At 47.4% G+C, this 22157-nt stretch overlaps 1 protein-coding gene and 1 long non-coding RNA gene across 4 annotated transcripts; one reads left to right on the forward strand and one right to left on the reverse strand.

The window, feature by feature from the left end:
* Positions 1–2972: 2972 nt before the first annotated feature.
* LOC129054928 (uncharacterized) lies at positions 2973–4260 on the reverse strand. 2 transcript variants are annotated; one of them, XR_008519552.2, is made up of 2 exons: positions 4192–4260; positions 2973–3819 (listed from the first exon to the last, which is right to left on the reverse strand). It is a non-coding gene; the product is annotated as an uncharacterized LOC129054928 (long non-coding RNA). The 2 variants fall into 2 exon arrangements; XR_008519553.2 differs by having other exon boundaries at positions 2973–3816; positions 4192–4244.
* A 117-nt stretch (positions 4261–4377) lies between these two features.
* MSL1 (MSL complex subunit 1) lies at positions 4378–19223 on the forward strand. Of its 2 annotated transcripts, XM_002827609.6 has the most exons (9): positions 4378–5788; positions 8598–8821; positions 11675–12057; positions 13967–14014; positions 14464–14528; positions 15460–15527; positions 15953–16077; positions 16246–16318; positions 16697–19223. In XM_002827609.6, the coding sequence occupies exons 1-9, from the start codon at positions 5021–5023 to the stop codon at positions 16785–16787; spliced, it is 1845 nt and encodes a 614-aa protein (XP_002827655.1). In that variant the 5' UTR covers positions 4378–5020; the 3' UTR covers positions 16788–19223. The 2 variants fall into 2 exon arrangements, with proteins under 2 accessions (XP_002827655.1, XP_024090144.1); XM_024234376.3 differs by lacking the exon at positions 13967–14014.
* Positions 19224–22157: the final 2934 nt, after the last annotated feature.

Below are 22157 nucleotides of genomic sequence, written 5' to 3' on the forward strand. Positions count from 1 at the left end.
GGCAGTAACAAAACATGAAGTAGCCCAGCGCTGTGGCTCACACCTACAATCCCAGCACTTCGGGAGGCTGAGGCAGGTGGATCTCTTGAGGTCAAGAGTTTGATACCAGCCTGGTCAACATGGAGAAACCCCGTCTCTACTAAAAACACAAAAATTAGCCAGGCGTGGTGGTGCATGCCTGTAATCCAGCTACTCGGGCGGCCGAGGCAGGAGAGTCACTTGAACCTGGGAGGCAGAGGTTACGGTGAGCCGAGATTGCACCACTGCACTCCAGCCTGGGTAAGAGTTAGACTCCGTCTCAAAAAACAAACAAACCCCCAAAACCATGAAGTTTACATTGTAGTGGGGGAGGATAAGGTAATAAGGTAAATTAGAGGTAATACATGCTAAGGAGAAAAATTAAGCAAAAAGAGGGAAGAGGCGGTTTGGAGAAGGCTGTGAGTATACATGGGGGGGCCAAAGGTCTCAGCTGACATACAGTAAAGAGCTGAAGGAGGTGAGGGAGGAAGTCATGTGAACATCTGAAGGAAGAGGGATCTAGGTAGAGGGAACAGCAACTGCAGGGGCCTGAAGGGCAACAGAAAGGAGTGAATAACAGTAGGAGCTAAAGTCAGAGAGCAGTACCAGGGAGCCAGATCCTACAAGCCTTAATGATTTTACTTTTACTCCAAGTGAGATGGGAAGCCATGAGAGGGTTCTGAGTGGAGAAAGATCATGATCTCACTCTCGTCTTACCAGGACCACTGTGGCTGCTGAGTAGACTTAAGTGATGGAAGGCAAAGGTTGAAACTGAGAGACCAATTACAGTTACTGCAATTAAAACAAGTGAGATAGGATTGTGTGGCATAGGCCAGGGTGGAAGTTGTGGAGGTGTTGAGAAACTGTGGGATTTTGGACATATATATACACGTATATATATATATACACACACGTATATATATATACACACACGTATATATATACACACGTATATATATACACACGTATATATATACACACACGTATATACACACACGTATATATATACACACGTATATACACACACGTATATATATACACACACGTATATATATACACACACGTATATATATACACACGTATATACACACACGTATATATACATATATATGTATGTATATATACGTATATATATATATATTTTTTTTGAGATGGAGTCTCCCTCTGTCACCCAGGCTGGAGGGCAGTGGCGGGATCTCGGCTCACTACTCTGCTTCCCGGGTTCACGCCATTCTCCTGCCTCAGCCTCCCGAGTAGCTGGGACTACAGGCACCCGCCACCACACCCAGCTAAATTTTTTTTTTTTGAAACGGAGTCTCACTCTGACGCCAGGCTGGAGTGCAGTGGCGCGATCTCGGCTCACTGCAAGCTCCGCCTCCTGGGTTCACGCCATTCTCCTGCCTCAGCCTCCCGAGTAGCTGGGACTACAAGCTCCCGCCACCACGCCTGGCTAATTTTTTGTATTTTCAGTAGAGAAAGGATTTTGCCATGTTAGCCAGGATGGTCTCGATCTCCTGACCTTGTGATCCGCCCGCCTCGGCCTCCCAAAGTGCTGGGATAACAGGTGCGAGCCACGACGTCCAGCCTTGGACATACATTTTGAAATGCAATAGGATTTGCTAATCAGATATGGGGTGACAAAGAGAGGAAGACTAGGCTGGGCGCGGTGGCTTACGCCTGTAATCCCAGCTTTGGGAGGCTGAGGTGAGCGGATCGTGAGGTCAGGAGTTTGCGACCAGCCTGACCAACATGGTGAAACCCCGTCTCTACTAAAAATACAAAAATTAGCTGGGCATGGTGGTGCATGCCTGTAATCCCAGCTACGCTGGAGGCTGAGGCAGGAGAATCACTTGAACCTGGGAGGTGGAGAGGTTGCAGTGGGCTGAGATTGCGCCACTGCACTCCAGCCTAGGCAACAGAGCAAGACTCCATCTCAAAAAAAAAAAAAAAAAAAAAAAAAAAGAGGAAGACTGTAGAAGTGGTATTTGGGTGGGAGGAATTTGGGAGCTTGATTTTTAGATGTAAGTTTGAAATACCTAGGCCGGGTGCAGTGACTCACGCCTGTAATCCCAGCACTCTGGGAGGCCGAGGCGGGCGGATCACGAGGTCAGGAGATGAGACCATCCTGGCTAACACAGTGAAACACCGTCTCTACTAAAAAATACAAAAAATTAGCCGGGCGTAGTGGCAGGTGCCTGTAGTCCCAGCTACTCGGGAGGCTGAGGCAGAATGGTGTGAACCCAGGAGGAGGAGCTTGCAGTGAGCCGAGATCGTGCCACTGCACTCCAGCACTCCAGCCTGGGCGACAGAGCAAGACTCCATCTCAAAAAAAAAAAAGAAAAAATACCTATTAGACATCCAACTGGGTATGTATACTAGACAGTTGGATATATGATTCTGGAGTTAGGGGATGAGTCCAGAAAGAAATATAAATTACGGAGCTGTCAGCGTAGAGATGGTGCAGAAAGTCTTGACACTGAAGGCTGGGCACAGTGGCTCACTCCTGTAATCCCAGCACTTTGGGAGGCCCAGGTGGGAGGATTGCTTGAGCAAGTTCAATACCAGCCTGGGCAACAAAGGAGACCCCGTCTCTACAAAAAAATAAAAAGTTAGCCAGGTGTGGCAGCCCAAGCCTGTTGTCCCAGCTACTTAGGAGACTGAGGTGGGAGGATCACTTGAGCCCAGGAGGTTGAGGCTGCAGTGAACCATAATTGTGCCACTATACTCTAGCCTTGGGGACACAGCGAGACCCCAGTGCCACAAACACACAAGCCTTGACATGGAAAGAGATCACCACATTCTATGTGCCCTCTCATCCCTTTTCACTCCATTACTTGGTGTCCCTAAGCTTAATACTTCCCTTGCTGATCTGAGGCCATACAGTCTGGTGAAAGAGGGCTGGACTCTCTTGGCTTCTTAACACATTCACACCCATTTGTTTAAAATTTCCAGTGTTTCATGCTTTCAGCCCACAAAGCACAGACACAGTTTTAATGAGAGGTTTTCACATCAGGCCAGAGAATGTCAGTCTTCTCCATCTCCATAGATATTTTAAAAAGCACATCTTAGACAGAAAAGAAAAACAAGCAATTAAGACTATTTCAGGGCTGGGCACGGTGGCTCACACCTGTAATCCCACCACTTTGGGAGGCCGAGGCGGGCGGATCACCTGAAGTCGGGAGTTCCAGACCAGCCTGACCAAGGAGAAACCCTGTCTCTACTAAAAATACAAAATTAGCTGGGCGTGGTGGCGCGTGACTGTAATCCCAGCTACTCCGGAGGCTGAGGCAGGAGAATCGCTTGAACTCGGGAGGCAGAGGTTGCAGTGAGCTGAGATTGCACCATTGCACTCCAGCCTGGGCGACAGAGTGAGAATCCGTCTCAAAAAAAAAAAAAAGTTTTTTTTCACAAGGAATTCTGAGGACTTGTTGGCTCAATTGCTTGAACATAAAGACACACATACATGAAGCTGGAGAGATAGGAAGAAGCGCTTAACACAGAACACCCTAAGTATCCCTACTCCCTTTCAAGGACTAAATCCCTTCAGAGATTTCCTTTGCTTCAGTCCTTCAGGAGCCTCCTGAAGATGCTAGAAGTCGTTTAAGAAGGCTGGAAGATGGCCGTTGGGAAGGAACTGTTGGTAGCTGGCAATACTTCATCCCAAAGAGGCGGTGGCAATAGCTCCCTGGGCAGCAGACATCATGGATTTTCCTCCCTCTGGGAACCAGAGATCCCTCCGTTTCTGGTTTGAATCCCTTAGAGACAAAGAACTTCATTCTCTCCCATACCCGCGTGGGACTGCTGGGGAGGAGAGGGGGTGGAGGGGTTAGACTTCTACCCCCATGAAACACCCGCGGGCTCAAAGAGGAGCCTGGATCCTGACTGGTCCAGGAGGCGTGCGGGGCCGCGGGGCCCCTCCGGCTTGGACCAGGCGCGTTGCCAAGGTGCCCGGGGAAGGGGCCGCCTGGCGCAGGCCGGGGACGTGGAGCGCTCCGGGCGCTCCCACGTAGGCCACACATAGGCCGCCTGTACCATCCTTCCTTCCTCTCAACTGCATTCTCTCGCGCTTCTTTTTCCCGGGGAGCCTCCGCTTTCCCCTTCTCCCCGCAGCCGCCCTCGCCCTTCTTCCCCCTCCTGACCCTCCCCCGGCTCGCCCCTCCCTCGGCAGCCCACCTTCACCCCGCTCCTCCGCGCGCTCCTCGGTCCTCGCCCCTCAGCCCCGGCCTCCCCTCGCCGGCCCCCGGCCCCCGCGGTCCCCTCCCTGCCCCCCTCGAGGCGGCGGCGGCCCCTTTCACAATAGCGCGGCCCGCCTCCCTCCTCTCGGCTCCCGGTGCACTCCCGCCCGCTCCCCTCCCCGCGCATGCGTCCTCCGGTCGGCGGCGGCTGCGGCGGTGGCGGCTACGAGCGGCTCCGTTTTTTTAAAGGGAAACGCTGAGGCGCCGGGGGTGACTGTGGGGGAGGGGGACCCCGAGCCGCGGAGACCCCCGGGAGAGGCGACAGACCCCCTCTCCCGGAGTAGGAGGGCTTTGGGCGGACCCAGCCCTCCACCCCCTCCTGAGGAGGAGGGGGGGGAAATGGAGGCTCGGGGCGGCTGAGGCGAGCTCCGGGGCGGGGGGCCGGGGCGGGGAAGGGGGGGTGCGGGGTGGGGAGACGAGGCGGGCCCGGCCGGGCCAGGGGGGGCCGAAGCGAGCTCCGGGGATGAGCTCGGGGGCGGCTGGGTGCGAGCTCCTGCCTCTGAGGCGAAGGCGGCGGCGGCGGCAGCAGAGGCGGCGGCGAGGCCCCCATGGGCCGGCGGCGGGCCTCAGCCGCGGCCTCCACGTCTCCGCACGCCGGCGGGATGGCGCCCGGGCCCCGGAGGAGCCGCGCTAGCGGAGGCCTGCTGCCGCGCTGCTGAGGCGAGCCCGCCAAACTCCCCTCCCCCCCTCCGTCCTCGACCCCCCGCACCTCGCCTCTTCCCCACCCCCCTCCTCCGCCTCGGTGCCCGGCGCTGCTCCGGACCACTATGACCATGAGATCCGCGGTGTTCAAGGCGGCCGCGGCCCCTGCCGGCGGCAACCCTGAGCAGCGACTGGACTACGAGCGGGCTGCAGCGCTGGGCGGGCCCGAGGACGAGCCTGGGGCGGCCGAAGCCCACTTCCTCCCCCGGCACCGTAAGCTCAAGGAGCCGGGGCCCCCGCTGGCCTCCTCCCAGGGCGGGAGCCCCGCGCCTTCCCCAGCCGGCTGCGGCGGCAAGGGCCGGGGCTTGTTACTCCCGGCCGGGGCGGCCCCCGGGCAGCAGGAAGAGAGCTGGGGCGGTTCGGTGCCCTTGCCCTGTCCGCCCCCGGCCACCAAGCAAGCCGGCATTGGGGGGGAGCCCGCCGCAGCCGGAGCCGGCTGCAGCCCCCGGCCCAAGTATCAGGCGGTGCTGCCCATTCAGACGGGCTCTCTCGTGGCGGCGGCCAAAGAGCCTACGCCCTGGGCTGGGGACAAGGGTGGGGCGGCCTCCCCCGCTGCCACCGCCTCGGACCCGGCGGGACCCCCACCACTACCTCTGCCCGGGCCGCCACCCCTCGCGCCCACCACCACCGCCGGGACCCTGGCGGCCAGCGAGGGCAGATGGAAGAGTATGAGGAAGAGCCCTCTCGGGGGTGGTGGCGGCTCGGGAGCCTCCAGTCAGGCCGCCTGCCTCAAACAGATCCTTCTGCTGCAATTGGACCTCATCGAACAGCAGCAGCAGCAGCTGCAGGCCAAGGAAAAGGAGATCGAGGAGCTGAAGTCAGAGAGAGACACGGTACGGGACGGGTTAATCTGCATTCGGCCCGAGGAGCCAGTTGTGCGCATGCTCGGAGGAAGGGGGCTGTAGGAGGTTAAGGCACCCCCGGGTTAGGGGTAAAGGAGGTTGGCCACCGGCAAAGGAGTATCTTAGGCGCTGGGTCTCTGGGAGCCAGGCTCACAGACACGTTGGGTTGGAAGGAAGGGTTAAAGGGCAACCTCCCAGGGGGAGGGGGAGGGGTTTCAGGTGCCAAAGGGTTAATTTAAAATGACAGCCCCAGACGTGTGGGAAAGACGTTTAGTGGGAAAAGACGTGATCTGTGAGGGGTTAAAAATGAAAGGGTGGGGTGTAGGTGTTGTGGCCTTATGGAAGGGTTAAATTAAAGAGCTATTGCGTTAGAAATGCACGGTGGAGGAGAGGGCTGTAGCAAGCAGCTGTTGCTTCCACCACTGCTGCAGCATCTTTAGATAGGAGGGCAGTAGGCCTTTTAGTGGGCACCGGGGTAGAGGTGATTTACATGGAATCCTATTTTAGTTTTCTTCAATGATATTAAGAGAATCACTGCCTTTGATTTCAGACAGCTTTTAATAGGAACCTGAGTTCTAATACATGACCCACTGACCAGGTCCCTTTTATAAGCATGGTGTTTGAAGTTGGAAGATTTTAGGGCATCAGGGGAAAGTAAGCTTATTAAATGTATTAAATAGACCTCTCCATCCTTATTTTAGAATCTTAGGGAGTAGGAAAGTCGTTTATTATTTCTTTACTTCTGAGGAGCTTGGACGACACAGGCTTGTTTTTACTGCAGCAGTAGTTAAGGGCATCTCTGCGTTAAAACATATTCCTTCAGATATGAGGGAAGCTGGGGTTTGGGGGTATTACTGTGCTAGCATACCTTACAGCTGCCTAAAAATAAACATGGTTTCTACAATTGTTGTGTTCAGGCTGCAGCAGTCTCTCTCTCCCTCTCTCCCTCCCTCTTCCTCCCTCCCTCTCTCTTTCCCTTTCTCTCTCTCTCTGTCTGTCTCTCTCTCTCCCTCCCTCCCCGCCGTCCTCATCTCTCCCTCTCTCCTCTTTCTCTCTGGCGTCGTGTGCGCTAAGAGCTGAGCAAGGGAGCAGGCGGCTATTCATTTTGTTTGCTTTCCAAATGAATCGCATCGGGTGGCTGTTTTATTGGAGAATGCATTCTGCAAGGTGGATTGGGAGCTGGGGCAGGTCTCATTAAAATATCTCATGGTGTTGATTTGTGGAAGTTACTCAACATGGAGGTGGCACTGCTCAGACTGTACTGCAGTCTAGGGGTGTGATGGTACCGTAATTACAACACATCATATCCTTGTATGGGGGGAGTGGGAAGAGAAGGACCAGTGAAGGAGAAAAAATCAAGGAAATGTCACCCACAAACGGTGGTTAAGGGCTGTGAATCAAAACATATACAAGGAGATGAAATGAGAGTATGGCTGATAGGGGGGTTCTCTGCTGATTGTGGAGGTTTCTGCTCAGTTCCTGAGGTAATGGCCCCTTTGCAGGCTTTCCTAGTCAGGAAAAGTGGGGTGAGTTAAGGATAGAGTGTCAGTCTGAACTTGGTACTCACTGCTTCTGTTGTGTATTGCAATCTTAATATTGCTTAAGCTTGTTTCACTTATTCCAGTTGTTGTTTGGCCTTGTCTGAAATCTATGCAATGAACGTAATGAAGGCAGCATTAACATCACTGTCTAACCCAGATAAAATTATTGTAATAGAGTATTAGTAGCACAACACCTTTTCTCAAAACTAAACACAAAGTTTTCAATATGAATAGAGTTCCATTTTCTGTTTAGTTTTTTAGTCCTTCCTTTTAACTAAAACTAAATGAACTTTGATTTTAATAAATATTTAGATAAATAGGTATAATTTTTTGTGTTACCTCAAATACAAAGCAATGTGTTTATGTCATGATTGTTGGAATTTATGGGTACTGATTTCTATTTTCTAAATGAAATGTTCATTGTTTTAAAAGTACCCCCTCCCACACATACCCCTTTCAAATAACACTGCCATTCCTGGTGGCACTGTATGAGCTCTTAATTCCTTCTCAATGTACTGTTTGCACTTTGCTGTTGTTTATAGAGTTTTGGAGTAGAAGTAGAGAGTATAGAATTTGGAGACTCTTAGGGCCTCTTAAAAGATCATGTAGGCTGGGTGCGGTGGCTCACGCCTGTAATCCTAGCACTTTGGGAGGCCTAGGCAGGTGGATCACGAGGTCAAGAGATAGAGACCATCCTGGCCAACATGGTGAAACCCTGTCTCTACTACAAATACAAAAATTACCTGGTGTGGTGGCGGGCGCCTGAAATACCAGCTACTCGGGAGGCTGAGGCAGGGAGGCGGAGGTTGCAGTGAGCCATTGCAATCCAGCCTGGGCAACAAGAGCAAAACTCCGTCTCAAAACAAAAACAAAAACAAACAAACAAAAATATATACAATTAATTCTGGAAACTCCCAAACCAACTTGGAGCCACACAGGTAGCAGTAGCAGAGACCATGCCATTAAAAGGCATGTTATGGCCCCTCCCAGTGGAGAGGATCTCCCTACAGAAGAATGAACTACAAATTCCCCCATGCCTCTTCCCATCTAGGTTAGCCCTTAAAATTTAACAGTATACCTTGTCTTCTCTATTTTGTTTAAGGAAAACTGTTCAGATTAATGTCTGCTTATTTAAAAAGTTGAGTTGATGTGGTCCATAGAAAGAGGCAGAAGACTATACTGATTCCTAAATGGGGCTAAGTATCTGTGTGTTTAATTTTTTATGTGTTAAGTCTGCATTTTGCTACTCTCTCTTTTAGCTCCTTGCTCGGATTGAACGTATGGAAAGGCGGATGCAGCTGGTAAAGAAGGATAACGAGAAAGAAAGGCACAAGCTGTTTCAGGGCTATGAAACTGAAGAGAGAGAGGAAACAGAGCTATCTGAGAAAATTAAACTGGAGTGCCAGCCGGAGCTTTCCGAGACATCCCAGACTCTGCCTCCCAAGCCTTTCTCATGTGGGCGGAGTGGAAAGGGACATAAAAGGTGTGCTGATAACTTTGTTTGATGAGGACCCTTGTTACCAGTGATTGAGAGTAGGAGATTGGGATTTATGAATTGGTTTTATAGCAATCATAACTTGCTTTAGAAGTCTTCTATGCGGAGGGCCGGGTGTGGTGGCTCACACCTGTAATCCCAGCACTTTGGGAGGCCAAGGCGGGTGGATCACAAGGTCAAGAGATAGAGACCATCCTGGCCAACATGGTGAAACCCCATCTCTACTAAAAATACAAAAAATTAGCCGGGCGTGGTGGCAGGTGCCTGTAGTCCCAGCTACTCGGGAGGCTGAGGCAGGAGAATCACTTGAACCCGGGAGGCAGAGGTTGCAGTGAGCCGAGATTGCTCCACTGCACTCCAGCCTGGCAACAGAGCGAGACTCCATCAAAAAAAAAAAAGAAGTCTTCTATGCTGAGAAGCTATCTTGAAACATTCTTATGCAGACTGTGAAAGTCTGTTTAGGAGTATTTTGGTCACAATAATAATTATTGAATGCAGCTTACATCATAAAGAGAATGGGCAACAAGTGTGACAGCTGAGTTTCTTAAAACTATAGCAGTTCAAGTTAGGAAGTGTTAAATTCCTTCATTGTGTTGTGCACTGGTAGACATAGAAAAGTAAAATACAGGCCAGGCGTGGTGGCTCATGCTTGTAATCCCTTTGAGAGGGCAAGGTGGGGAGGAAGGAGTATGGAACGTATGGAAAGTGGGGAAGGAGGGATCGCTTGCGCCCAGGAGTTTGAGACCAGCCTGGGCAACATAGTGAGACCTCATTTTTACAAAAAATCCAAAAATTAGCCGGGCCTGGAGGTATGCACCTGTAGTCCCAGCTACTCAGGAGGTTGAGGCTACAGTGAGCTGTTACTGCACCACTGCACTCCAGCCTGGGTGACGGAGTGATACCCTGTCTCAAAAAAAAAAAAAAAAAAGGTAAAATGGAACTGTCCTTGGACTTAAAGAAATTAGCCCAAATGTAAGGATGGGCATACATTTTGAAAACTCAGAATTCAAATGCAGTAAAATCCGTAGATGTACAACACCTGATATAAACTAAGGTTTTTTGTTTGTTTGAGATAGGGTCTCTCTCTGTCACCCAGGCTGGGGTGCAAGTGTCGCCAACATGGCTCACTTCATCTTCCACCTCTTGGGCTCATTCCACCTCCTACTTCAGCTTCCCATGTAGCTAGGACCATAGGCACTCACCACCATGCTTGGCTAACTTTTTTTAGTTTTTGTAGAGACAGGTTCTCACTTTGTTTCCCAGGCTGATCTCGAACTCCTGGGCTCAAGTGATCCTCCCACCTCGGCCTCCCGAAGTGCTGGGATTACAGACATTAAACTAAGTTTTGTAAGATTCAGGGATATTAAAAATGATTCTGGGTTAGAATTGTGAAACTTTAAGTAGAAATCAGTCTTGCAAAAGAAGTATAGCCGGGTGCGGTGGCTCACGCCTGTAATCCCAGCACTTTGGGAGGCTGAGGCGGGTGGATCACGAGGTCAGGAGATCAAGACCATCCTGGCTAACACGGTGAAACCTTGTCTCTACTAAAAATAGAAAAATTAGCCGGGTGTGGTGGCACACACCTGTAGTCCCAGCTACTCAGGAGGCTGAGGCAGGAGAATTGCTTGAACCCAGGAGGTGGAGGTTGCAGTAAGCGGAGATCGCGCCACTGCATTCCACCCTGGGTGACAGAGTGAGACTCCAAAAAAGTATTAAAATTTAAGTTGGTAAAGAGGAAGGGAGATGACTTTCTTGGGATGTGGTAGGGGAAGAAGGGAAGAAGAAAGAGGCTAGAGAATGCCAGCAGACAGTAAGAAAAAGGAAATAGAGGTTACAATTAATGTGGTACAGGGTTGGGGGGAAAAGGAAAGAGACTGATCTCTGGGTTACAAGAAATAGATACACCTAATGTGGGTTGTAGTGGTACCTAACGTTGGCTAAAGGACCTTGAATATTCTTTTTTTTTTTTTTTTTTTTTTTTTTTTGAGACGGAGTCTCACTCTGTCGCCCAGGCTGGAGTGCAGTGGTGTGATCTCAGCTCACTGCAACCTCTGCCTCCCAGGGTCAAGCGATTCTCCTGCCTTGGCCTCTCAAGTAGCTAGGATTACAGGCATGTGCCATCACGCCTGACTAATTTTTGTATTTTTTTTTTTTAGTAGGGACGGGGTTTCACCATATTGATCAGGCTGGTCTCGAACTCCTGACCTCAAGTGATCTGCCTGCATTGGCCTTCCAAAGTGCTGGGATTACAGGCGTGAGCCACTGCACCTGGTGGACCTTGAATATTCTTAAGCATGGAAACTCCTTGTTCAATATTTACTGGCCAGGTGCAGTGGCTCATGCCGGTAATCCCAGCACTTTGGGAGGCCTAGGTGGATGGATCACCTGAGGTCAGGTATTTGAGACCAGCCTGACCAATATGGTGAAACCCTGCCTTTACTAAAAATACAAAAAAAATTAACCAGGCATGGTGGTGTATGCCTGTAATCCCAGTTACTCAGGAGGCTGAGATAGGAGAATTGCTTGAACCCGGGAGGCAGAGATTGCAGTGAGCCGAGATCATGCCACTGCACTCCAGCCTGGGTGACAGAGCAAGACTGTGTCTCAAAAACAAAACAAAACAAAACAAAAAAAACATTTACTATGGGCCTATTTTATATACTGCTAAGCCTGGGCTGTTCCTGCTCATGACTGCTAAATGAGCACCAGACATTTAGGTACCTGAATACTTGTCATTTTGGGGCAAAAGAACCAGCTTATTCTTTTGCTCCAGGATGTGTTCAAATTAGATTTTATTCAAGTGTCAATAAATTTTATAATGTTTTCTTCCCTATCTAATAGGAAATCCCCATTTGGAAGTACAGAAAGAAAGACTCCTGTTAAAAAGCTGGCTCCTGAATTTTCAAAAGTCAAAACAAAAACTCCTAAGCACTCTCCTATTAAAGAGGAACCCTGTGGTTCCTTATCTGAAACTGTTTGTAAACGTGAATTGAGGAGCCAAGAAACCCCAGAAAAGCCCCGGTCTTCAGTGGACACCCCACCAAGACTCTCCACTCCCCAAAAGGGACCCAGCACCCATCCCAAGGAGAAAGCCTTCTCAAGTGAGATAGAAGATTTGCCGTACCTTTCCACCACAGAAATGTATTTGTGTCGTTGGCACCAGCCTCCCCCATCACCGTTACCATTACGGGAATCCTCTCCAAAGAAGGAGGAGACTGTAGCAAGTAAGGCATAGAGAACACTTGCTCTTATACCCTAGTGGTGGCGGTCAAGCTAACAAGTGTGAAAATGCCTTTGGCATTTTTAAAAAAGTGCAATCAATAAAGCAGAGTTCTGTCAAGAATGAGTAAGTTAACAGCCAGAGACAGACACTGTGCAGGCATTGCAAATAGATGGAATTACAGCAAAATGTGCTCAATGTATTTGCCTGCTTACAACACTGGGAGATGTGTTTGCCAGTAAGTTGCTCATCACAAGAGCACCAGACTTGGGGGTGTAATCTCCGGCAACTTGCATGCCCTCTGAAAGAAGGGTTTTCTGTGCTGTGAAATGCATAGAACTATACTTTGCCATGCACGACTGTTCCTGCAATTGATATTGTGTGAAATCTGGGAGGGTGGTCTTTGGGTGTTCTCAGGGGCCAATGGTAATTTTTGGGTTGGGGAGCCAGCTTGGGGTGGGGAATTTTCACCTGGGCCTCCGCTCTTTAACTATATAAACATTTATCTGTATATCTATGTCCCTGTCTGGGGGGCAGGAGGAATCTGCCAAAGACCAACAGTCTTACTTTATCTTACTATACTTCACAAAGGTTCTAAAATGTGAAGAGTTTACTTGGATTGCAGTAGCCCATTGGTTGTTCATATATTTAAATAAAATGGTCTACAAACTATTTTTCAAACAATAAGGACTATCTTGGGATATCTGAGCTGCTTGGGGAGGGTGTGGGGTGTGGGACCTTGGTCTTCATTCCCTTTTTTTTTTCTTTATGGCTTCCACACAGAGATGCTCCCCTATCTTCTACATCAACCAGTAACTGGAATGTGCCTTCAATCGTGTAATATTAGTCTATGTCAGTCACTGCGGTTACTCTGGGGTAATGGTTGGGGAGGCCTTCTAGGATAGAGCCGCAGTCCCAAGTTTCTACCACTGTGTCTTGCCTAGCAGGATGGGGATAGAAATCCATTCCAGTGAGACAAGAGCATTCTCCAGGCTTTGTTTGGCTGTTCTGGTGACAAAATTAAGTGGGAAAGCTAGATTAGTCGTCTTAATGATCTAACCTCTATTAGGCCTCACACTTGAGTACATGAGATAGATCAGGATCCTGATCTAGGTTCAGATTTTTGTTGGTTCAGTCAGTTGAACAGGTTCTTCCTTAATGGTTAACCTCTTTTGCTGCCATGGCAATGCTGCGTAACAACTTAAGAGAAACGTGAAGCAACTTCCCATCCGGGATTGGGTAATGGCTTGGTCCAGAGCTGTTCTGTGTGACTGGCTATTTTTGAAAATCCTGTCTTCCCTAGTACAGACAATTTCAAACACCTCTGAGATTGTGGGCATAGTGAAACAAAGGAGTCTGATTGGGGAGATCCCAGCCCCTTGAGGAGCCTGAGGTGTGAATAAACATGTGAATCCTTATTCCTGATGCCCCTATCTCAAGAGGAAGGCTCAATGGCTTGTTCTAGGGGAGCCAAAGTCTTTGTGTATGTTGTTCAGGCTGGACCAGCAAGGTAGTTTGTTTGGAGGGAGGAGGGAGCTGTTTAAGAAGACTACATATGTAAGTTTTGAGAACACTGATCTTTTATTTGAAAAATAGGGTCAACTTTTACTCACCTGCCATGTTCTGAGTTTAAGGTTTGATATCCTTGGCCATCAACTGTTGCAGGGAAACCACCCTAAATAATGAAGAAAAGAAGTCGTCTCAGTGTAAAAAAAAAAAGTGGTGGGCTTATTTTCTTTTCTTTTGTCTGTTGTTCCCTCTTCCCCTCCCCCAGAGAGAAATTCTCAAAAGAACAACTCAAAAAACAAAATGGCTTCCTAGTGAGAACTTCAGTGATGATCCTTTCCTCCATTTGGGGTATGGGCTTTTTTTCTTTTTACACTGAGATTATTCTTCTTTCCTGCATTATTTAGGGTGTCTGATGCCATCAAGTGTTGCAGGAGAAACTTCAGTCTTGGCTGGTGAGTAGAATAGGAATTGTGCTGGCTGGGCCTGGGGTGGGGGTTGGTGGGATGGTGGATGGTTGGGAGCTGCATTCCCCATCCACTGGATGTGGGAGAGTGAGATTTCTTGGTGTATGATTGATTACACTACTATAGACTTCAAAATGACAATAAATTTCAGTTGTTTTTCAGGAACTGCTATAGCATCATTATATGAATTGTCAGGTATTGGTTTAGGGTTTTTGTGATCCTGAGTTTGGCAGACTGCAATGGCATTTTAGGTTCTTTTATACCATAGCAAGGACACTGAATATGGCTTCAGGGAGGCCATAGAATGGATTCCTATCACTTGGTAACTTTGTCTCTTCTGGGGAGAGACCTCTTATCCTAGTGAATAGTTGTGCAACTTTGGATTTAAGGGTGGTTCCACCCCTCCTCCCTTTCTTTTTCTCTCTCTTTTTTTTCAGTTCCTTCTTGGAGGGACCACTCAGTAGAGCCTCTAAGGGACCCAAATCCTTCAGACCTTTTGGAGGTAGGTAACCAAGAGCACTCAATTGAAGACAGTAAGAGATTAAATAGACCGTGAGGGTATAACTGGAAAATGTCATAGTACTATGGATGAATTAAATAATTTTAAGGCCAGACAGAAACTTGAGAAATTATCTAGTCCAGCTCCTTCATTTTATAGATAAAAAAACAGGTCTAGAGTAGTTAAGTGATTTATTAAAAAATAAATAGCTAGGTAATGTTCAAAACAAAGGTAGATTTTATGCTAAGTAGAAAAGTTAGGGCTGGGTGTGGTGGCTCACGCCTATAATCCCAGCACTTTGGGAGGCTGAGACAGGTGGATCACCTGAGGGTCAGGAGTTAGAGATCATCCTGGCCAATGTGGTGAAACCCCATCTCCACTAACAATACAAAAATTAGCCGGGCGTGGTGGCGCACGCCTGTAATCCCAGCTACTCGGGAGGCTGAGACAGGGAGAATTGCTTGAACCCAGGAGGCAGAGGTTGCAGTGAGCCAAGATCGCGCCACTGCACTCCAGCCTGGGTGACGGAGTGAGACTCCCATCAAAAACAAACAAACAAACAAAAAAAGGCATGTAAGCCTCAGCCATAAAATTATATATTCCAAGCTCATTTGACTCTTAAAGTTTTGATTATTTTAAAGTCAGACTCTTACAAAGTATGGAGGCGGTTTTAGTTTCATGTGATGTTTACCTTGGAAAGTTATGGAAATGATTTTGAAATTTGGAGATTCTAAAAGGATGTGGATGGGGAAAGGAGCATGTGTTTTGTTCATTCTGTTACCAGGAGGTTCCCATAGTGTCCATGGAACCCACAGACTCAGGTAGAACCGGAAGGTGAAAGATTTTACATTCCTGGAAGCTGGAAATTAGTTAGTATACGTGTGTAACTAATATATGGTGATAAATAGCTTATCAGCTGCTTTTCTTTACACAGAACCTGGACGACAGTGTGTTTTCGAAGCGGCATGCAAAACTGGAGCTGGATGAGAAGAGAAGGAAAAGGTGAGGCCAGAGATGTCCATCCTGGAAACAACTGAGCCCTAGGACCTAGGACAGAGGATCAGGGAACCTGACCTCCCTTTTTCATGCTGTGGAGAATCTTGGAGTGCTTAACACTCTTACATTACTGGCTTCCCAGTTGGTTGAATGTCTTAGTTGGAAATGGTAGTTGTTGTAGGTAAACATGTTTGGCCTCTTTTTGTGTATGACCTTCCTCAATTCTACTTTCTGTGGAACACCAACACATGATCTAGACGGTAGACCTAAACAGCTCTCCCTTAACCAGGCAGTCATTTCTCTTTACCCTGTCTAGAGGAGTCAGCAAGGGTCTTCCTAGCATCTGGATTGTGTGAGTTGCTTTTATAGAGCAGGTTTTGGGTAAACAGTAATGTTGGGTTTGTTTGTTTTGTTTGGTTTGTTTTTCCCAGATGGGATATTCAGAGGATCAGGGAACAAAGAATTTTACAGCGACTGCAGCTCAGAATGTATAAAAAGAAAGGAATTCAGGAATCTGAGCCTGAGGTTACCTCATTTTTCCCTGAGCCAGATGATGGTAAGTTGTGTCCATCTAAAAGAGTAGGTTTTTCAAAGAAGGAGGAGGGTGCAAGGCTCCAGGGTACAACTTGCTCTGAATGAATGAAGTATATTTTGGAGCAGATATAGCTTCTAGACATTTCCCATCTGTATTACTAATATGCTCCCATTTGACTTTCTCCCATAGTTGAAAGTTTGATGATTACCCCCTTCTTGCCTGTTGTAGCATTTGGACGACCATTACCAAAATTAACTCCACAGTAAGTATACATTTTTTTCTCCCCTTCCAGGTAACTTGCACATCCCTTTCAGACTTCATGGAAGCCTAGATATGAGGTGGAACCAGGTGGCTTAGGGAAAGCCATGGGTCTTTGACAGAAATGAGGCTACCTGGGCAACTAGCTTTTGTAATAAGAGTCCCAAGCCAATAATTAGAAGGATTGCTTTTTGAGTTAGAAATAGATGATTCCATCACTTCAGTGGTACACAGTTGCTCTGGCTTTGAGGCAGGAAAGACACTACAAACTAGTCAGGGATAGGAGTGGTAAGGGACATAGTGACTTTTTTGTAGTTGCTATCATGTCCACACTGAATCCCTTCTAGTCTTGAAAGTTGATTTCTTCATCCTTTTTTGCCAGGAATTTTGAGCTACCCTGGTTGGATGAGCGTAGCCGATGCAGATTGGAGATCCAGAAGAAGCAAACACCTCACCGGACGTGTAGGAAATAGCTGTGCTGGCAAGAACCCTGTCTTCAGATAGTTGTAGCATGCCATTCCCGAGAGTGGCAGAGACCTGTATATGTGACCTTTGTCCTCACATATGTTATCACTCGCTGATAATACCCTTTCATACTCCCTTGACTTTGTTTTCATCACTCTGATTTCACAAAAACTCTTTCATTCGGCTAATTGTGAGTTATGGAGGGTGATTGGGATTTCTTTTCCCTTTTTTGGGAAATGAGCTCTCAAGCTAAAGCTATAGGATGGCAGATTCAGAAGTTTCAGGGGTCTGTTTCTATACATTTGCCTATGTTAAAGGGGTAAAAGGGCTCTCTTCATTAGACATGTGGAAGATGAAGCAACCCCTTCCTTTAGAGCTGTGCCTGCATGGCACGCTTCTTACCCTGGTACACCCCCTCCTTCTTATAGTGAGTATAGTGATTTTTAACCCTAAAATAAAACAACCAACCTCACCATGAGCTTTAGGACCAGAAGAGGAATGACAGGTGAAGCGATGAAGCAAGCCATCTTCACAGAGTAGAAAAGACATCGGAGAGTTGGTAGATAACTGTCTGAAAAGATAGTTGTTCTCTTGAAACTATTCTGTGATACAGTCATGTGGGAAGGGATGTTTGGCTGTGATTATTTTTTCAGTTAATGGGTAACTGAATTTCTTTACCCCTCAAAAAACAAAATCTTTGGGAAAAAAAGTGGGTATGGTTAATTTCAAAACAAGTTACAGCTGTAAACAAAAGCAGTTAGCATTTGGGATGGCATGCCAAAACCTGTATAAATGTCCTTGTATCACATCACTTCTTAAGTATTCCTTCATTGGGCTTCATCCTTTTAGCAGAGCTCTTGGTGGTGGGATAGAGACTTAGGGAGGGTAGGGGGAGAGTGTGGAAATAGGTGCTTCCTTTGGCTGGCAAATGTCTACATCTTGAAACAAACAGATGTACCTAATGAGCTTCTCCATTCACTTTGTAAAAATAATTTGTATGTGTACCATCTTGGTCCTCTCCCCTCCCCTGTTTTGTTAAAAATCAGGATAGCACTCCCAGGCCACTTTGGTCTCAGTGTAAGATCCCTATTAACTATCTGAAAGGAAAATAGAGCCAAGACCTCTGGTCTCAAATATATAGGAATTGCCTTTCTTTAGTCTTCAGGACTATTGTGTGAAAACAAGTAGGGGTCTAATCTCCTAGAAGGTAGGGGCTTTTATCCTTAAAGAGAATATGTCCCCAGATTATTAGCACTTTTAGAGGAGAAGCCAAGGTATGTAGGGTGTGTGGCTGGCCCATCAGTGGAGCACGAAGAGAGAATGGGACACCATTGTGGGAAGAGAAGAAAAGTTCCTCAGGGGCCTCCCACTGCTAAAGCTTTTTGTGAGATGTTGATCTGTGCTTCCTGGATTTGACTTTTAAAGGAATTATTCTGGCAGCACATGTAGTATTCTTGGATGATCTTGCTGCTCTTATTTCTCCTTTTGTGTGTGTGTGTGTGTGTGTGTGTGTGGCTATGGGTTTTCATTTGTAACTCCATCTGCTTAGGAGAGTGGGCTCTCTATAAGGGAACCTGCTGTAAACTTCATTGCAGCAAGGATGTAGAGAGAAATAGGACTTAATTCCACTAGGGGCTCTCATCTCACACCTTAAGGAGAAGGAGATTTCTAGAAAAACTGGGCCAGATTTTCTTTGTTATCCATCATTTTAACGTGGCAGGCTGTTCAGTTTTCTTACTCTTACCTATGTTATATTTCTTCATAACGTGTCCAAAAAGAAAAAAGACCCAATCAGTGTCTCTTGACTTTGTTCTTTGATCCCTCTCAGTTTCTTCTTGATTTCAGCATGTGTCAGATTCCTAATTTTGGGTATGAGTTAGCAAATGTAACCATTATGTTTGTGCCCTACCCAGGGGACTCCCCAGTTTCTGACTTGAAGTAGACTGAGAAGAATCCACGAGGTGCTATCTGGCCAGACTTAAGTAGATTCTGTTTCCTTGGTTCTCCCTCTCTCTGAGGACCTCTTATTTTGTTGTCCCCTCTTCTAGGTTAATTCTCCTTTGATTTGACTTTTTGAGAAGGAGGTTGGACAGTAGATTAGCAAAGTTCCAAGTGCAAAATTACAGTGTGTTAGAGTGTGGGGGGAAAATTAGTCTTATTTTTCCCTACATGGGATACAACACTGTGAATTCAATCTTCAACTTAAGGCCCTGCAGTTCTCCTAAAACATAGTTGTTTGTTTTTCTTTAACAAGGTTTAAGCTAGTGTTAATAAATTAAAAAAAATTGCTTGTCTGTCTACTTCAGCTTTGTTTTATGCCCATTTCATATTGTTGTCTGTGTTGTAATTCATAACTTTTGATACCATTTCTGATGTGTAAAATTGGTTGTCTTGTAAATATCTTATAAAGAGTTCAATTGTAAATAAACTATTGTGGCTGTTAATTTTTGAACTTCTGCTTCAATTTATTATATTTATTGGCAAACAAACAATTCTGCTTGTATATTTGACACATTGGAAAAAGAAATCCATTTTCACAATAAAAAAGAATAACACATTATTTTCCCCTTTATATAAGGTACTCACTTCCATTTGTGTGTAAGTAGAATGTATGTTTCATCCTTCTTTGTCCAGTGTGCTTCCTTAAGTATAATCAGCAACTTGGCTGGGCACAGTGGCTCACACCTGTGATCCCAGCACTTTGGTGGCTGAGGTGGGCAGATCACTTGTGGTCAGAGGTTCAAGACCAGCCTGGCCAACAGAGTAAAACATGGTAAAACCCCATCTACTAAAAATACAAAAATTATCCAGGTGTGGTGGCCTGCACCTATTATCCCAGTTACTTGGGAGGCTGAGGCAGGAAAATCTCTTGAACCTGGGAAGTGGAAGTTGCAATAAGCCAAGATCAAGCTACTGCACTTCAGCCTGGGTGACAGCGAGACTCCATCCCACCACCCCCACAAAAAAAAGGGTCGGGCGTGGTGGCTTAACATTTGTAATCCCAGCACTTTGGGAGACTGAGGCGGGTAGATCACCTGAGGTCAGAAGTTCAAAACCAGCCTGGCCAACACGGTGAAACCCTGTCTCTACTAAAAATACAATAAATTAGCCAGGCTTGGTGACAGGCACCTGTAATCCCAGCTACTCGGGAGGCTGAGGCAGGAGAATTGCTTGAACCCAGGAGGCGGAGGTTGCAGTGAGCCGAGATCATGCCATTGCACTCCAGCCTGGGTGATAGAGGGAGACTCCAACTCCAAAAAAAAAAAAGTATAATTAGCAATTTTAGAAACGAGATTATAGGATACTTGGTCCCTGGTGTCTAAGTTAACAAAATCTTATAGTTGGAAAGACCTTAGAGGTCATCTAGTGTGACCCTGATATGTGATTTACCCTTGATAACATTCCAGACAAGCGAATTCCAGGTTCTGCTTCAACACTTTTTCTACATACATTTTTCCCCCTAAGTGAAAATTCTTGCTTGTTGACAAAAATCTAGCTTCTTGTAACTTAAACTCATTGGGTTTTGCTTTGCCTTCTAGGATGATGAAAGAAAGACCAATCCCTCCTTTTCTTCATAGTCCCTAGTTAAAGATTGTTGTGGGCTCCAGGCCCGGCGCTGTGGCTCACGCCTGTAATCCTAGCACTTTGGGAGGCCGAGGCGGGCGGATCACGAGGTCAGGAGATCGAGACCATCCTGGCCAACACGGTGAAACCCAGTCTCTACTAAAAATAAAAAAAAATTAGCCAGGCGTGGTGGCGGGCGCCGGTAGTCCCAGCTACTCGGGAGGCTGAGGCAGGAGAATGGCATGAACACGGGGGGCGGAGCTTGTAGTGAGCGGAGATCGCGCTCACTACAAAGATGCTCACTACAAAGATCGCGCTCACTAAAAGATGCTGTGGCTATCCCAAGTCTTCTCTTCATGCTAAACATTCAGAGATCTTACAATTGCTCCTTGAAAGAAAATATTCTTATTTTTCAGTTCCCTCTGGATGAGTGAACAATTTACCCATCTCCATTTAAAAATTGGACCCAGGCCAGGCGCGGTGGCTCAAGCCTGTAATCCCAGCACTTTGGGAGGCCAAGGCGGGTGGATCACGAGGTCAGGAGTTCAAGAGCAGCCTGACCAACATGGTGAAACTCCGTCTCTACTAAAAATATAAAAATTAGCTGGGCGTGGTGGTGTGCGCCTGTAATCCCAGCTACACAGGAGGCTGAGGCAGGAGAATCGCTTGAACCTGAAAAGCGGAGGTTGCAGTGAGCCCAGATCGCACCACTGCACTCCAGCCTGGGCGACAGTGCGAGACTCCGTCCCCAAAAAAAAAAAAAAAAAAAAAAAAAAAATTGGACCCAGACTAAACAACTGAAAGACAAAGTGGCAGACTATCGCTTTCCTTATTTAGACACTAAACTTGGCAGCCTTATTTGCACCAATTTAGCCTGTGATCGATAAGATCCTCCAGGTCTTTTTTTAACACTTATTAAATCATATATCCTCCATTTTGAACTCAGGCAGTTGGCTTTTGGAGCTGGACTTATAAGTTGTCACGTTTCGCCATTTGTCTAATTAGCTGAGATTGTTTGAATTTTCTTTTTTTCTTTTTTTTTGAGACAGAGTCTCTTTGTCTCCCAGGCTGGAGTGCAGTGGCGCGATTTCGGCTCACTGCAAGCTCCGCCTCCCGGGTTCACGCCATTCTGCCTCAGCCTCCCGAGTAGCTGGGACTACAGGCGCCCGCCACCACGCCTGGCTATTTGTTTTTTTATTTTTAGTAGAGACGGGGTTTCACCGTGTTAGCCAGGATGGTCTCGATCTCCTGACCTCGTGATCCGCCCTCCTCGGCCTCCCAAAGTGCTGGGATTACAGGCGTGAGCCACAGCGCCCGGCCTTGAATTTTCCTTTCATCTCTGAAGGCATTCATAATTACTTCCAGTTTCATGTTATCCATAAATTTGATAAACATCAGGATCCTTAACCATGTCATTTATAAAAATTTTACTCAGGAAAGGCCGGGCGCGGTGGCTCACGCCTGTAATCCCAGCACTTTGGGAGGCCGAGGCGGGCGGATCACGAGGTCAGGAGATCGAGACCATCCTGGCTAACACGGTAAAACCCCATGTCTACTAAAAATATAAAAAGTCGGGCGTGGTGGCAGGCGCCGGTAGTCCCAGCTGCTCGGGAGGCTGAGGCAGGAGAATGGCGTGAACCCGGGAGGCGGAGCTTGCAGTGGGCCGAGATCACCCCACTGCACTCCAGCCTGGGCGACAGAGTGAGACTCCCTCTCAAAACAAAACAAAACAAAAAAATTTTTACTCAGGAAAGAATTCTATGCCATAGCGGCCTTTGTTTGATACATACATTATTAACGTGCACTCCTGCAGC

This window comes from Pongo abelii, chromosome 19, assembly GCF_028885655.2.
Source record: "Pongo abelii isolate AG06213 chromosome 19, NHGRI_mPonAbe1-v2.0_pri, whole genome shotgun sequence".
In the NCBI taxonomy this organism is placed as follows: Eukaryota; Metazoa; Chordata; class Mammalia; order Primates; family Hominidae; genus Pongo; species Pongo abelii.

Bases quoted from the DNA above. Each gene is read 5' to 3' on its own strand.
- MSL1 (XM_002827609.6), top strand. From the start codon at position 5,021: ATGACCATGAGATCCGCGGTGTTCAAGGCGGCCGCGGCCCCTGCCGGC. The intron at 14,015-14,463 runs GTGAGTAGAATA...CTTTTTTTTCAG, and splicing joins AGAAACTTCAGTCTTGGCTG to TTCCTTCTTGGAGGGACCAC. The intron at 15,528-15,952 runs GTGAGGCCAGAG...TGTTTTTCCCAG, and splicing joins GATGAGAAGAGAAGGAAAAG to ATGGGATATTCAGAGGATCA.